The 17,076-nt window shown below is 47.8% G+C and overlaps 2 protein-coding genes and 1 long non-coding RNA gene across 5 annotated transcripts; 2 read left to right on the top strand and 1 right to left on the bottom strand.

Annotated features, from left to right (window-relative positions):
• The first annotated feature begins 3,534 nt into the window (after positions 1-3,534).
• On the top strand, positions 3,535-7,065 carry LOC123165254 (receptor kinase-like protein Xa21). Its single transcript, XM_044582886.1, has 2 exons — positions 3,535-6,583; positions 6,677-7,065. The coding sequence occupies exons 1-2, from the start codon at positions 3,535-3,537 to the stop codon at positions 7,063-7,065; spliced, it is 3,438 nt and encodes a 1,145-aa protein (XP_044438821.1).
• On the bottom strand, positions 4,395-14,074 carry LOC123165256 (uncharacterized). Of its 3 annotated transcripts, none has more exons than XR_006482875.1 (4): positions 9,495-9,741; positions 8,698-9,391; positions 4,669-8,595; positions 4,395-4,587 (listed from the first exon to the last, which is right to left on the bottom strand). It is a non-coding gene; the product is annotated as an uncharacterized lncRNA (long non-coding RNA). The 3 variants fall into 3 exon arrangements; XR_006482877.1 differs by lacking the exon at positions 4,395-4,587 and having other exon boundaries at positions 6,104-8,595; positions 8,698-8,974; positions 9,133-9,391; XR_006482876.1 differs by lacking the exons at positions 4,395-4,587; positions 9,495-9,741 and adding an exon at positions 13,888-14,074 and having other exon boundaries at positions 6,104-8,595.
• LOC123165255 (receptor kinase-like protein Xa21) lies at positions 9,683-13,632 on the top strand. Its single transcript, XM_044582888.1, has 2 exons — positions 9,683-12,713; positions 12,811-13,632. Exons 1-2 carry the CDS (start codon positions 9,683-9,685, stop codon positions 13,161-13,163), a joined length of 3,384 nt encoding a protein of 1,127 aa, XP_044438823.1. The 3' UTR covers positions 13,164-13,632.
• Positions 14,075-17,076: the final 3,002 nt, after the last annotated feature.

Raw genomic sequence — 17,076 nt, 5'->3', positions numbered from 1 at the left:
AAAGGAGCACCTCCGTCTTACTAGCAGTGAGTTTTTCCGGTGATCTTAGAACAGCATATTCTTAAATGGCCTCTCTTTTACGTTATCAAACATATTACTCCATTTTATATCTTGCATCTGCTTCAAAAGAGTAAATAGCATAAAGCTACCACTTTATGGGTTAGGGTTCCAAAAAACTATCATTTTTTCGCTGATAACTACGAAGTGAGGGGGTCGGCTGTTTCAAAAAATCCAAAACGTTGAGTACTTATCAATTGATCGCGATTATGACAGGTGGCCCCATGTGTAGAGCTCTAATTGTTTGACCGTTAGGGGTGGACCTGCACACAAATTTAAGAAATCAATCCGGTCCCTGCGTTTTTTTTGCAAAAAGCAATCGGGTCCCTGCTCTCAGATCAGGGCAGCCATTGCCGCTCCTCTCGCTCCCGAGCTGGACCTCACGACTCTGCCTTCTCTGGCCGATGAGCCGCCCGTCGCCGACGCTCACCTGGGCTCAACCCTGGCCGCTCCTCCGCCTCACCTTCTTCTCTCCTGCCTCTCTACGCCCACCGCCTAGCCGTGCTGCACGACGCCGCCGGGCAGTGGCCGCCTCTACGCTGGCTCCCCATAGCGGGCGGCGAGCCCTGGCGGCTCCCGGTGGCGCGGCGACCCGTGCCGGACCCCCACGGCCGCGCGGAGACTCCAGGCGGCGCGCACGGCAGCGACCCCCGCCATGGACGAGGCCAGTGAGCTCCTTGTCACCAAGAGCGCCGGCGAGCTCCTAAGCAGTACCAGCGGCGGCCGGACGTGGCATAGGACGGCGGCGTGGGCCAGCAGTGTGGCCGGCGGCTATGGCGGTTCTCCGGCGTTCTTCGCGAGCAGGGGAGAGTGGAGGAGAAGAAGGAAGGCAGAGAGGAGAAGAAGGAGATGACTAGATGAGAAGAGACATTGACATGTGGGCCCCACATGTCAGTTAATGGTCAAACAAATGATGAAACTAATGCTTCGTTTAGGTGTGGGCCCGACCTGTCATAATCATGATCAATTGATAAGCACTTGGCAATTTGGGTTTTTTGAAACGGCCGACCCTGACTTGGTAGTTATCTGAGAAAAAATAAAAACCAATAGTTTTTGGGAACCCTAACCTGTAAAGTAGTAGTTTTATGCTATTTACTCGCTTCAAAAGCAAAGGCACATTAGCATTGATCATGAATGGCCCTCTCTTTTTTCGATAGAGTATATATTAATATCACGAAGATACTAATTACACCCAGCCTCTGCAACAACACGATGCCTTAATGACATGACGGATGCACATAGCCAAAAAAAGAAGAAGAAGAAACTAAAAAAGAAAGCCCCGCTACAGTATTCCAGGCCTTGCAGCAGCAGCAGCACAACCACCACCAAGACAACACCTGATGTCCAGGTTCTCCAAAAGCGACGCCTCAAAGGAGGAACAGTGCACCAACGTCGTCATCACCCAATCGTAGATCTTGGGTTTTCATCCCAGAGATAATACCCGCTCTCAAAACAATGCCTTCAACAAGACCATCGCCAGGCACAACCAATTAAGGCCAGACCTTGGATTTTCACCCTGAAAGGCAAGACTTTGAACTTCATCTGTGCTGTCGCCCCCACTTACACACCGTTGCTATGAATCCCGAAACTCCAAGCAAGTTCCTTAACGTCATAGGCTCCAATCACCATTACTAGTCCTCCAATCTCGGCTTCCATGACATTCTGCGCCTCTGACTTCACCATGGAGCTACATATCTCCTGATGGCAACAGATAGCAGAGCTTCGCGCCGCTCGCTCCTTAACTGAGAACAAATGGGCACGACCGAATCCCACCCGGTCCAGCAATCTCCAGGCATAACACACCCATGGGAGTTCGCCGGTGGAGCCTTCCGGAACCCACCACTCCGGCCAGATCAGGAAGGACATGCGTCAGGCAGATCTTCGTATTGGCGCAAGAGGAACCCTAGGACCGCCGCCTTTATTCGAGCACACCAGCAGGCCCCCACACTGCTAATCGGAGCAGCATCGGAGAAGGCAGCCGCAACGCACGACCACAAACAGTCCGTGGCAGGGGGCGACCCAGATCGGACCCTTAGGCCCTTATCCAACGCACGACCGCGCCGCCGGAGATTGGTGCCGATGCTGCACAACACCTGCCGCGAAGACGCCGCTCCGGCTACAGGCCGCGCCGCCCTTGAACCACTGCCACCACTCCACAACCGCCCATGGAACCGCCGCCACGGTGCACTCTCCTCCCCTCCATCTTTACACGAGAAGGGCGCCGCCACCACCGCTGACATCGTGGCGACGCTGGCCAGGGGCACGCTGATGAAGGGGGCTGGAGGGGTCGGGGGAGGATCCTCCAGAGTCGCCCAGGCGGAGGCGGCACGGGAGGCGGCTAGGTTTCTCATGGATTTTGGATCGCCGCTGCGGATCTAGGGCCTTCCCTTCCCTTGCCCTCCCTTGGTAGAGAAGGTGAGGGTCGCGGGAAAGGGATGGAGCGGCGGTGCGGGAGGGAAAGGAGGCCGCCGGAGTTGGGGCTGGGACGGCGGCGGGGTCGGGGCAGAGGCTCCGTGAGATGCGATCTGGGAGCCCAATCGCAGAGCTAGCACTTGTACATGCGTACGTACGCGTATCCTGCTCTTCATTCTCAAGAAGAAAGAAGGGACATATTCTTGCGTCTATTCTTTATACTCTTTTATTAGTAGAAGGGTGTAGACGTACAATAATACATTTTTCTCCGGTTGCAACGTACGAGCTCTTTTGTTTGTAAGATATAATAGAAGATGCAGAAATCCTACCATTTTGAAAGAAAAAAATGACATGGGGTGAACATATAGCTGCCAGTAAGCTGTTCTATTAGCCCTGTTCAGGTTTTTTTTAGGGGAATGACTATTCGGCGCACTTTATTTCGAAGCCAACAGTTACATCTTGTTTTATTAGCCTTGTACAGGGTAGAGTTAGAGCGCTGGCCACTTCCGCTGTATGTAGGCCAGAAGTCAGATCCGTTATTTCACGTGCTTCTTTCTCCAGGTCTCCCCTTCCGGTGTCACCGAAGATGGAATCTACTGCAGTTAACTGTCAACTGGCTAGCATTCTGCATCGCAAGTTTCACAGATGACTTTCAAGTCTGGATGGCTCACGGAGTCACCGGTCTTATATAGACTACTGATCCACTGATCACATCAGATCAAACATGGATGCGATCAGTACTTTATTATACAGCCAACCGAGTAGTTGTGCAGAGTAATACTGATCCAATGTCCACATGTATAGATCAAGAATTTCAAGAATGGATATGCAAGGAGCAGGCGACTATAAAGACACACCGGATGAATCACATCGATCACAGATTCAAACGCCTCAATCCACAATTACCATTCCCCACGGCGCTCGTGCTGCTTCTTGTGTTGCGCGCAGCTCACCGTCCGTGGAGTCGCTGTCGTACCGCTACAGCTCCCCAGTGAGTTCTCCTTGCCTTCTTGTTCCCAGAGCCTGATCAGTCGTCGGTCCATTCCTCCACGAAACTGTCCAAGTATGTGTGGTAGAAAATATGTGCATCCTCTTGGCACTCTCAGTTCCACACTTCCCCTAGTCCTTGTCCTCTGCTCCCTTGTTCATGCATCTTCATTAGGTGCTACGGCACTCCAAAATGATTCTAACACCGACCTCCATGCTCTCCGCTGCCTCAAACTCCATCTCACCAGCTCTGCTGGACTCCTAGCCTCCTGGGAAAATGACTCGCTGCCGTTCTGCGGTTGGTCCGGTGTTACTTGCAGCAAGAGACACGCATCTCGTGTCGTTGCACTGGACCTCGAGTCACTTGACCTCAGTGGACAGATACCGTCTTGTGTAAGCAATCTCACTTTCCTCAGGAGAATCCACATCCCAAACAATCAACTTACTGGCCAAATACCACCTGAACTTGGCCGTCTAAATAGGCTGCGGTACCTTAACCTCAGCACAAATCATCTTAGTGGCACGATCCCGAGCACTCTGTCTTCATGCTTTCGCCTTCAAATTATTGATCTTGGGAGTAACTCCCTTCATGGTGAGATCCCCCAAACCCTGAGCGGATGTTCACATATCCAACAGCTCAACTTGGGTCACAACATGCTTAGAGGAGGTATCCCACAAGGGTTGGGGATGCTCCGCAACCTTTCCGTTTTGGATCTTGCTAGCAATAGTCTGACGGGCAACATTCCACTTTCACTTGGAAGCAGCTCTTATCTTCATTCTGTTGTTCTCACAAACAATAGCCTCACAGGACCTATCCCGCCTCATCTAGCTAATAGTTCATCACTTCAACTTTTATCCTTGACAAGAAATAGCCTGGGTGGAGAGATTCCTTCTGCGCTGTTTAACAGCACGTCACTTCAAAAGTTATCCCTAGGACTGAACAATTTTGTCGGGTCCATACCAGCTTCGTCGAACATTGATTCACCCTTACAATACCTTATCTTGCAATCAAATAATCTTTCTGGCACCATACCTCCTTCTTTAGGGAATTTTTCTTCCCTTCGCCGGCTCTCGCTAGCAGATAATAATTTCCAAGGTAGAATCCCGATGAGTATAGGCAATATTCCGTACCTGCAAGTACTAGATCTCACTTATAACTTCTTGTCAGGGACTGTCCCTGGCACTCTCTACAACATGTCAGCACTTACATACCTTGGCATGGGTACAAACATACTTGTAGGGGAAATTCCATATAACATCGGGTATACCCTTCCAAATATCCAGACTTTGATTATGCAAGGAAACCAATTCCAAGGCCAAATCCCCACTTCACTAGCCAACACAACCAATCTTCAGATGATCGACCTCCGAGAGAATCAATTCCATGGTGTTGTTCCTTCTCTTGGAACTCTTACTGGTCTAGTCGATCTAGATCTAGGTGGGAATCAACTTGAAGCAGGAGATTGGTCTTTCTTATCCTCATTGAGCAATTGCACACAACTGATGAAGTTGCGTTTGGATGAAAATAACCTTCAGGGTGTCTTGCCCAAGTCCATTGGAAGCCTTTCAAAAAGCTTAGGGTTACTGCTATTGAGATCAAATAAAATATCTGGCATTATACCACACGAGATACAGTACTTGACAAGCCTCGAACTTCTTTACATGGACCAGAATTTGCTTACTGGATATATTCCCGAATCACTTGGAAATCTTCCAAACTTATTTGTCTTAAGCTTGTTCAAGAACAAACTTTCCGGATCAATTCCGCTTTCTGTTGGTAATCTGAGTCAACTGAGTGAGCTCTATTTACAGGAAAATAATTTGAGTGGTCCTATCCCAGGAGCTTTAGCAGGCTGCAAAAAGTTGGAACAACTGAACCTCTCTTGTAACAGCTTTGATGGAAGAATACCAAAGGAGCTCTTTACTCTTATCTCCCTTTCCCAGTGTCTGGACTTGTCTCACAACCAACTCTCTGGACAGATACCTCTGGAGATTGGCAATCTGAAAAATCTTGGGCCACTAAATATTTCCCATAATCAATTGTCTGGACAAATACCCCCCACTCTAGGTCAGTGCGTCCATTTGGAGTCCCTCCACATGGAGTGTAACCTCTTTCATGGGAAAATCCCTCACTCCTTCAAAAGTTTGGGAGGAATCATTGAGATGGATCTATCTCAAAACAACTTATCTGGTGAAATCCCTGACTTCTTTAAGTTCTTTAAGTCTATGAAGCTTCTCAATTTGTCCTTCAATAACCTCGAGGGTCCAGTACCATCAGATGGGATATTTCAGAATGGAAGCAAGGTTTTCATTCAAGGGAACGTGAAGTTATGTACCAGCATTCCATTGCTACAGCTGCCATTTTGCAATGCAGAGGCATCCAAACAAAGGAATGTATCCAGCATTTTCAAGATAGTAGGATTTACAGTTCTCTCCTTGGTCCTGTTATCATGCTTTGCAACCATTATTTTGAAGAAGAAAAAGAAACTCAAACAAGAAGCTCATCCATCCTGCAAAGAGTTGAAGAAGTTCACATATGCAAATTTAGTGAGAGCAACAAATGGTTTCTCACCAGATAACTTGGTCGGTTCAGGAAAATATGGGTCTGTGTACAGAGGTAGAATTGAATCTGAAGAACATGAAGTTGCCATCAAAGTTTTCAAACTCAATCAACTCGGAGCACCAAAAAGCTTCATTGTTGAGTGTGAAGCATTGAGAAATACTCGTCACAGGAATCTTATAAGGGTGATTACTGCATGCTCAACGATTGATCCAACAGGACATGATTTCAAAGCTATTGTTCTTGAATATAGTGTTAACGGCGACCTGGGAAGTTGGCTCCATCCAACAGTCCATGAGGATGGTCAGAGAAGGCCATTGAGTTTCGGTACAAGAATAGTAATAGCAGTGGACATAGCTGCAGCTTTGGATTACCTCCATAACCAATGTGTGCCTCCTATGGCACACTGCGATCTGAAGCCTAGCAATGTCCTTTTGGATGATTTCATGGGCGCACGTGTTGGCGATTTCGGGTTGGCTAAGTTCCTGCATAGTTACAATTCTTCGGACATTCATACTTCTACAAGCTTAGTGGGGCCAAGAGGATCAGTTGGATACATTGCCCCAGGTAATATTTTCTAAATAGAAGATGCTTTGTTTTTAATTAAAAAGAATGCAAGTTGTGTCAATTGATTGTTTGAATGACTTATGCATACTGCAGAATATGGCTTTGGGAGCAAAATCTCCACTGAGGGCGATGTATTTAGCTATGGAGTCATCATCTTAGAAATGCTAACAGGAAAGCGTCCAACTGATGAGATGTTTAAAGATGGCCTGAGCCTTTACAAATTTGTTGAAAAATCATTTCCTCAAAAGATTGAGGAGATTCTAGACCCTAGAATAGTTCCAGGTTATAGAAATGAAGGTGAGGATGCAGGCGGTGATTTAGACCGGGAAGCTCATCCAATGGTTGCAATGAACTGCATCATAAAGCTCATTGAGCTTGGGTTGTTGTGCTCTGCGGAGACACCTAAAGATCGGCCAACTATACAGCACATATACAACGAAGTTATCACAATCAAAGAATCATTCTCAGCATTGCAGAGCTGAGGAAAAGGAAAATGCATACGATGCCTTGAAGAAGACTAGTTTACGTTTCCTGACTAAAAGTACTTCTTTTGTCCAAAAGGAAAAGTCTCTTGTTATGCTTTTCCTAGCCTGCCCTTCCCCTGTATCTTGTGATTTTTCTTTTACTTTGCCGCACCGAACCGGCAACCCTACCTATCTTAATATAATGAAGCAGGCCAGCTGCCTGCATTCGTCCAATTTTTTTTTATTTTATTGTGTATGCAAACTTGAACCAACCTAGCTATATGGGCTGGTTAACCTCCTAATATTCCTTAACCAGGTTGAATCACAGCCTAAGGTCGTTTGGCATGGCTGTGTTGACGGGGTGGATTCAACTCAACGTGGCTTTGATGGATTTCCAAGTTTGTATTGTACAAAAAACATAACCTCATTTTCACTGACCTGGATGGATGTACAAAGGGGCGGTGGCTGCTCTGAAACCTTTGGTCGAACAGGTGGTGGGCGTTCATGCCCATCCAGGGGCGCCGCTCGCCGTTGGACCTACCGGCAAGCACACCGTTGGTAGAGGGCGCGAGCGCCTGGTCGGCCACCGGTCTTTCTCACGGTCCGCGCCCAGCGATCCTGCATCTAGAAGCATCCTCGAAATCGGGTTCAAGGTCAGGACTCAGGATTGAAGACAGCAAGAGGGTAGTAACATGCTGCGAAAGCAACTACTTCAACTCAGTTGCGTGAATGTTACAAACGGAAGAAATTTCAGGCTAGTTGCTTGTCCACTGGCGGACTGAAACCTCGAGTGCCAAATAAGTAGTATGTCAATACGCATGTCTAGATAGATGTATAGCCAGTCTCGGAACAACCTGCTACGTACTACAAGTGGATCAGACCGACGACTGACTCCAACAAATTCATTCAAGTCGTATCAATCCCAGAGCAGAGCACGCGCTCATGGACGATGGATGTCAACGCCCCATTTCCCATCGAAACGTATGTTGACTGCATGCAGTCTATGTTCTTTTTCCTCCGAAAAGAACTGCACACATGTGTACTGCTTAAGAGCAATTGGGCAAAGATTAATAACGTACGTACACCCTCTGTAAAGAAATTTAAGAGTGTTTCTTATAAAGATCTAAACGCTCTTATATTTCTTTACGCAAGTTGTACATCATACCTCTCAAAACGAAAATCTAACGCACACCTTTATTTGTTGAAGTAGATTGGAACGGTACAAAGATCAATAATACGACAACACTGAGATTACATGTCCATAGAGGTAACACGGCAGTAACCGCAGCAAGCATTTGCAGTTCGTACGGTGGGTGGCTGATCAAGGAGTACACGTTGAAGTGCCGTAGGCGAACTCTGATGACTTGCCGGTCCTTTTTTTTAACCTTGAGGACAGTGGGAAAGGCTCCCACTGACTTTGTATTATTAGCTGTTAGAGAGTCTTCTTGCCGGGGTCTTCAGCGTCTATATCCATAGTTCCAGGAGGTTGGCGTGGCGGACCATCGCGGCTAGATCCGCGCGGACCTTCAGGAACTGCAAGATCAGGATCTTCGCAAACTTTCTGATCAGGATGTGTTTTCGGCGAAGGCTCGCAAGTCACAGGAACTCAATGTTTAGAAATCACAATTGAGTGCGTCAGCAGCAAGTTACCTGGAGCGGCTGGAGGCTGAACGGCAGGATCAGAAGCCGGAATGGCAGTTCCTGGAGCCGCAGGCGGAACCGCGGCGGAGGAGGAGAAGAAAGAGCTCCGATGTGGCTTCCTGTGCGGCATGAGCAGCAGCAGGGAGCGCAGAGACAGAGACGAGCGTGGAGCAAGTGCCATCCCCATCCCCATTAGCTAGGCAAAGGAATGGAGACCGAGACGGAGTCTCTAGTGGTTGCGTCGAAATGAAGTCGATCTGTGATATGGCTGCCTCCGAACCAGCCGCTGGCAGGGTTTTTTATGCATTTGGAAATCAGAAATGTTGCAAGTCAACGAGGCGCCTAGAGGGCTACCTCTCCCAATGATTCCTCCATTAACTAATGCATGACCATCAAAGGTAGGAAAGTAAATGACAAAAAAAGGGGGAAGACGTGCGTTCATACTTCAGCCAGCTATCATGCCGTTCAGTCTAAGTTGCCTGTATCTGTATGGGTACTATTCATGCATTCCGATATCAGGAATGTCAAATCTCGCCGAGGTACCTTCCCGGGCGGCGTGCGCGACGACTTCAAGAGCTACATGTTCATTATTCATCAAGAGAAAGCGTGCGTCCACACTGTACCTCAAGCTGCTGTTGGAGGGTGGCTGGGACAATTGCAATGTGAGCAGATTGGAGGCATCGACCTGCCGGGCTGTCCCTGTCTGACAAGTGAAAGGTCAAATCTGTTAGCGTCCAAAATCCAGATGCATGCACACAATATTAGTAGTAATATTCTACAAGTGGGGAGCTTGAACCACTACTTACAAGTTACAAACCCAAATCTGGTCCAAAAAAGCATGCGGTCATGCATCATCCCAGTTCCCACCGTATCAATCCTTGACCGCAAAGTTGCTGTCCAGAGGGCTTAGCTATTATCCCTCTCCATAGTTGAGTACTTAAACATCCTCTTACAAATCAGAGCTTTCATCCACATACTCCTGCAAACAATAACAATGGCATCTTCCGGTGTCTTGTTTCCAGGTTTTGTTTGGTTTCTGTGCCTCTTTGGCTTTTTTTGCTGCCTGCCATTAGCCATCTGCGATGAAACCGAAAATGATAGACAATCCCTTCTTTGCTTCAAGTCCTGGCTCTCGGGTCCAGCGGGAGTTTTAGCTTCATGGAGCAACACGTCCCTCGACGTTTGCGAGTGGCATGGGATCACCTGCAGCACGGTGTCCCCTCGGCGTGTGATTGCGCTGGACCTTGACTCAGAAGGCATCTCAGGCTCCATATCACCTTGCATTGCCAACCTGACCTCTCTTACAAGGCTGCAACTGTCAAATAATAGCTTCAGTGGCGGCATACCATCAGAGCTTGGCCTCCTGAGCCGGCTCCGCGACCTCAACCTCAGCATGAACACTTTGGAAGGTAACATCCCGCCTGAACTCTCTGCATGTTCGCAACTCCAAATCCTTGGTTTGTGGAACAATTCCCTCCACGGAGACATCCCACCTAGCCTTAGCCAATGCAAACATCTTCAAGAGATTAACCTTCGCAACAATAACCTCCAAGGAAGCATCCCTTCTGCTTTTGGGAATCTCCCTGAGCTGCGCATACTAGTTCTCGCTAGCACTGGGCTTACCGGCAACATACCTCCATCTTTAGGCAGCAGCCCTCATCTCACATATGTCGATCTTGGGAACAATGCTCTCTTAGGGGTCATCCCAGAGTTCCTAGCAAACAGTTCATCTCTTCAAGTACTTCGACTCATGAAAAATAATTTTACTGGAAAACTCCCAAGTGCTCTCTTCACCACTTCTTCACTTATTGCTATTTGCCTCCAACAGAACAGTTTTGTTGGTTCAATACCTTCTGTTACTGCCACATCTCCCCCAATTAAATATCTCTACTTAAGGAAGAACCATCTTTCAGGAATAATACCTTCCTCACTAGGCAACCTGTCCTCCCTGGTTCATCTTCGCCTTGCAGAAAATCAGTTAGTTGGGAGCATCCCAGAGAGCTTAGGTTATATTCCTACACTAGAGACATTGACCTTGGACATAAACAACTTATCTGGGCCAGTCCCATTGTCTTTACTCAACATGTCATCCCTCACAGTTCTTGCCATCGCAAAAAACTCTCTTGTCGGAAAATTACCCTTCGACATCGGCCACACGCTTCCAAATATTCAGAGATTAATACTATCAGAGAACAGTTTTGATGGGCCAATCCCAGCCTCTCTTCTCAAAGCTTACAGCCTACGCATGCTTCACCTGGATAATAATAGGTTTACTGGATTCATACCATTCTTCGGTTCACTGCAAAATTTAGAGAAACTTGATCTGGGGCACAACAAGCTAGAAGCAGGTGATTGGGGCTTTGTTTCTTCACTATCAAATTGCTCCAGGTTGAGTATGCTGGGGCTGGATGGAAACAACCTCCAAGGGAAATTACCAAGTTCTATTGGCAATCTTTCCAATAGTCTTGAGTCATTGTGGCTAAGTAGCAACCAAATTTATGGGCCTATACCACCTGAGATTGGCAACCTTAAGAGCCTCAATAATTTGTACACGGGTAATAATCTTCTCACTGGAAATATACCACCAACACTTGGGAAACTGCATAGATTGGTCTATCTATCCTTAGCAGAAAACCGGCTTTCCGGGCAGATTCCAGATACTATTGGCAATCTTGTCCAGCTGAGTATGCTGAAATTGGATTGGAACAACTTTAGTGGAAGGATACCAGCAAGTATAGCACATTGCACTCAACTGAGTATACTCAACCTTGCTCACAACTCACTAGTTGGGAGTATACCAAGCAAAATCTTCAAAATCTCTACACTTACTGAAGAGTTGGACTTGTCACACAATTACTTGTCTGGAGAAATGCCTGACGTCGGCAATCTGATTCATCTGAAGAAAATGAACATGTCAAATAACAGGCTGTCTGGCGACATACCATCAACTCTCGGCCAGTGTGTGGATCTGGAGTATCTTGAGATGCAAAGCAACTTCTTTATAGGAAGCATTCCACAGTCTTTTGCCAGATTATCCAACATAAAAAATATGGATATTTCTCAGAACAATTTGTCCGGAGAAATACCAGAGCCTCTCAAATCCTTGAAACACCTCCAATACCTCAATTTATCCTTCAACCAGTTTCGTGGACCAATTCCGAGAGGTGGTGTTTTTGACATTGCTGGTGCAGTATCAATTGAAAGAAGTTATCATCTGTGTACAAGCTTTCCAACAGGAGGTATGTCCCTTTGCTCTGCACTGGTTGACAAGAAAAGAAAACACAAGTCATTGATTCTTGTCCTAGAGATTGTGTTGCCCATTGTTGGTGTCACTATGATTATTATGTCATGTATTGTGATAATTTATCGGAAGAAGAGAATGCAAGCCAATCTCCATTTGCAACATGTCAATGAGCACACAAAAAAGATATCATATGAAGACATTGTAAAGGCAACAGATAGATTCTCTTCTGCAAACTTAATTGGTTCTGGATCATTTGGAAGGGTTTATAAGGGCAGTCTCCAGTTTCAAGAAGATCAAGTTGCCATCAAGATTTTTGACCTTGACATTTATGGAGCACATAGGAGCTTCATAGCAGAGTGTGAAGCCCTTCGTAATGTGCGCCATCGAAATCTTGTAAAAATCATTACTTCATGCTCTTCAGTGGATCATAGTGGGGCAGATTTCAAGGCCCTAGTGTTCCCATACATGCCAAATGGTAACCTAGAAATGTGGCTACACCCGGCGGATCATGAACATGGTGAAAGAAATACTCTGTCATTAAGCCAAAGGATTAATGTAGCCTTGGATGTAGCGTTTGCTTTGGATTATCTTCACAACCAGTGTGCATCTCCAATTATACATTGCGACTTGAAGCCAAGCAATATTCTTTTGGGTCTTGATATGGCTGCATACGTCATCGACTTTGGCCTAGCAAGATTTTTGTTCAGCGCGCCAAATGCACATCAAGACAGTTCAATAAGTGCCTGCCACCTAAAAGGATCCATAGGATACATTCCACCAGGTTTGATAAGCTTATCAAAAGAAATTAGTTCTGTTTATAGAGTTGTACAAAGAATGATTATCCTCTAATTTTATTGTGTTTGTGAATGTCAATGCAGAGTATGGCATCAGTGGACAGATATCAACCAAGGGCGATGTCTACAGTTTTGGGGTGCTTCTGTTACAACTGATAACAGGGTGCAGTCCAACTGATGACAAATTCAGTGATGGTATAAGCCTTCATGACTTTGTTGGTAGAGCATTTACAAAGAATATTCATGAGGTTGTTGATCCCACAATGCTACAAGACGACAGGAATGCAGCTGACCTGATGAAGAATTGTGTTATCCCACTGATTGCAATCGGCCTCTCTTGCTCCACGACATCACCAAAAGACCGGCCAGATATGGGACAAGTTTCTACTGATATCCTTAGAATCAAGCACGCGGCCTCACACATGCGTGCCAGATGAAGCAAAGATTTGGAAGGATGGCAGCTAGTGAAAGAGGTGCATCCAAAGAAGTAAAGTGCTGTACTCCCTCCGGTCCTTTTTAGTTCGCATATAAGATTTGTCTAAAGTCAAGCCTCGTAATGTTTGACCAACTTTATAGAAAAAAAATACCAACATTCACAATATGATATCAATATCAGTAGATGTGTCATGACTTAAATTTTCATATTGTATAACTTTAACATGGTAGATGTTGATATTTTTTCATATAAATATGGTCAAACTTTATGAAGTTTGACTTCAGACAATTCTTATATGCAGAGTAAAAAGGACCGGAGGGAGTAACTACCTTACTGGTGCCCAGGCAAAAAAAAAAGCTTATTGGTGGTTTCCTTTTGGAATTCAGTTACTGGCATTTCCAAACGTATCACTGATATTCTCTTGCTGCAGTAGCATTTCGTGTAATTTTTCTCTAGGTTTGTTGAGTAGTGGCATCTCTGTAAGCACCATCCGAGGGATAAAGCTCGATAGATTTGCATGCTTAATGTCCGGTCAGATTGAGTTAAATGTTTTTACAATATAGTGATTTTTGATCCGAATGGGAATCAAAGCTCGAATATGCACATGAATTCGACACGAAAAAGAAAATCCGCTACAAAGTAGTAACTCGAACCGAGTCGATACAGATTGGATTTGCCCAATCCCCGCAGAAGATCAACCACATAGACATAGCACACGCGTGTACCTGTTCGCCGCAGAACGGCGGCGCTGCTTCGTGCCGACTGCCGCCGGGGCCTGCAGGCACCGCCGCTGCTTGGGGCCTCGCCACACATTGGCCCTATCCTATTCCTATCCTCGCAAGACTGAAGGCTCCGCAGCCGTCGTCCTGCGCTGTCGAAGCTCGGGCAGCGTACAGCGCGGTCCATTCAGCACCGGGCCCTTTTTTTTGCATGGATTCAGCACCGGGCCTTCGCCCTATTGTTGTCACGGACGGGTCACGAGTAGTCCTGGCGATGGGCAGCCCGGCCCCAACGGCCCGGCCCGACCTGGCCCGAAAAAGCCCGACCCGGCCCGGCCCGACGCTGCTCCCGGGTCGGGCTCAGGCCTAGATTTTGAGCCCGAAGGCCGGGCCGGGCTGGGCCCATCGTTTTTGCGTTTTCCTGAAGGACGGGCCGGACCGGCCCGAAGCCCGATGGGCTTTTACGTGTTCGGGCCGGGCTCGGGCCCAAAAAACAGGCTCGATGGCCGGGCCGGGCCGGGCTCGGGCCCAAAAAACAGGCCCGATGGCCGGGCCGGGCCGGGCTCGGGCCTGGGTTTTTTGCGTCGGGCTTGGCTAGGCCCGGCCCGAGGTATGGCCAGGTATAGTCACGAGGAAGAAAGAAAAATACATACTTGGTCCTCCATCTTTTCCAACAAGGATGATAAGATCTCCAATCCAGACAAACTACGTCAATGATTATATCGGCACCAACTATCTCATGACACACAGAAATGACAAGGTTCTTCAATAGCAACGTCTTCAACAAGATAGCGACACCCAAGTGCCGCCGTCATCGGATTCAACAACGCAAGCCAGAATCTAGGTTTTCACCATGAAAAAACAGTCCGAGCAATGTCTTCAACAAGGTAATGATATCAAAACATCGCCATTGCCTCGTATAATGAACTACCTAGCACGCTTGGCCAGGAAGGTTTCGGCGATCCCATTCTTTTCTTGGAGATCTACACATGAAGGTTTCGGCCGCTTCTCTCCCAGTCATCATTGGTGGCGACTTCAACCTTATTAGAGTGCCAGTGGATAAGAACAATGTCCGGATCGACATTCCGGGCAAGCAGCGATCCAATGATTGGATCCCTGATCTCGGTCTCCGAGAGTTAGATAGGGTGGGGGCGCAATTCACTTGGACCAACCAACAACTGAACCCGACCCGGAGTGTCCTAGATCGGGTACTCGTCTTCCTGGAGTGGGAGCTGCGATTCCCGCTAGCATGCTTGCAGGCCATCACCCGCACCGGCTCTAACCATGCCCCCTCCTTCTCTCCCCGAGTGATGACCGACCCACACCTCCCTCGCGGTTCCGCTTCGAGTCTTACTGGCTCCGGCAACCCGGGTTCATTGAGGCGATGATCAGCCACTGAGTGGCTGCTCGGTCGGAACCACACCTTCAGATGTCGGCTGTGGACGAGTGGCACTTCCTGGCCAAACGTGCTAGGCAGTTCATGGAGGGTTGGGGTGCCAATGTGGGACGGGACCTCAAGGTCCGGAAAGGGGCCCTTCTTGCGGATATTTAGGTACTTGACCTGAAGGCCAACATCGCGGGGCTCCCCCCGGATGAATGGGCTCTCCGCTATAGCCTCGAAGTCGAATTGCTGGAAATATATTGGAAGGAGGAAGTATACAGGCGCCAACGGGGTGCCATTAATTGGGCCCTCTTCGGAGATGCCAACACAGTGTATTTCTAGGTGATTGCCAATGGCCGGCGCCGTAGATGTACCATTCCCCTTATTTGGTAAGGGGACCAGTTGTTCCAGGATCCAAGTTAGATCCGTGAGCATGTGGATGGCTTCTACAAAACCTTGTTCGTTGCAAGGGAACGTGGCGCTTGCAGACAATATCTGGGAGGGGACCCAGCTAGTCTCACAAGAACATAATGAGATGCTCCTGGCATAGTTCTCGGAGGAAGAAGTAGCTACCATAATAAAAGGGATGAATGTCGCGTCAGCCCCGAGTCTGGATGGTCTCCCCGTTCGGTTCTTCTAGGTATTCTAGCAGGCGATTAAGCACGAGATCCTTGGGTTGTTTAGGGAATTCGCCCATGGGGTGCTCGATCTATCCCGGTTGAACTACGACATTATCTCATTGATCCCTAAGGTCCAGGGGCGTCGGATATCCGACAATTCTGTCCTATCAATGAGGTCAGTGTGATATTTCGGATTCTTGCTAAAGCGTACGCCAATAGGGCGGCACTTCTAGCATCCTAGATTACCCACCCGAACCAGTCCGCGTTCATTAAGGGTCGGTATATCCTGGATGGGATCCTGGTCCTCCATGAGGTTCTTCATGAAGTCAAAAGGAAACACCTTAAAGCGGTCTTCTTCAAGATTGATTTCCATAAGGCTTACGACACGGTCCATTGGTCCTTCCTTCGGGAGGTGTTAGAAAGGAAGGGTTTTAACCCCCACTAGATTGTGGGGGTCATGCAGCTTGTGATGAGCGACTGCTCGTCCGTTAACATCAATGGGGAGGTTGGTCCCTTCTTCCAAAAGGCGCAAGGGGTGCGCCAAGGGGACCCACTCTCCCCCTTCCTATTCAACCTTGTAGTTGATGCCCTTGCGGCAATCCTAGACTCGGCCAAGCGGGCTGGTCACATCAAGGGCATTTTCCCTCACTTGCTCGCAGGAGGAGGCCTCACTCACCTCCAATACACGGATGACACGATCCTGATGGTTGAAGGATCGGACGCCGATATCCAACACCTTAAGTTCCTATTGTTGTGCTCCCAAGAGATGTCTGGCCTAACGATCAACTTCAATAAGAGTGAAGTGACGGTCTTGGGCTACCCAGAGGAGGAGAAGCGGCGTATTGCCAACCGGCTTAACTGCCGGTTAGGCTCCTTCCCAACAACTTACCTGGGTATGCCCGTTAGTGACTCTCGTATATTAGGCAAGGACCTTCGACCGACGATGTCCAATGTCCAATATCAGGTGGAGCCATGGCAAGGGAGATGGCTCTCCAAGGCAGCTCGGGTCATCCTCATCAACTCGTCGATGACCAGCCTGCTTATGTACCTCATGGGATTTTATAGTTTGAACGAATTCCATCATCAAGATATAGCAAAGTACCAGTCTAGATTTTTCTGGGCAGGGAAAGATAATAAGCAGAAGTATGATACGTCTCCATCGTATCTACTTTTCCAAACACTTTTGCCCTTGTT

The sequence above is a fragment of the Triticum aestivum genome, chromosome 7D (assembly GCF_018294505.1).
Source record: "Triticum aestivum cultivar Chinese Spring chromosome 7D, IWGSC CS RefSeq v2.1, whole genome shotgun sequence".
Taxonomy (NCBI): Eukaryota; Viridiplantae; Streptophyta; class Magnoliopsida; order Poales; family Poaceae; genus Triticum; species Triticum aestivum.
This window is presented reverse-complemented; position numbering and strand designations above follow the sequence as displayed.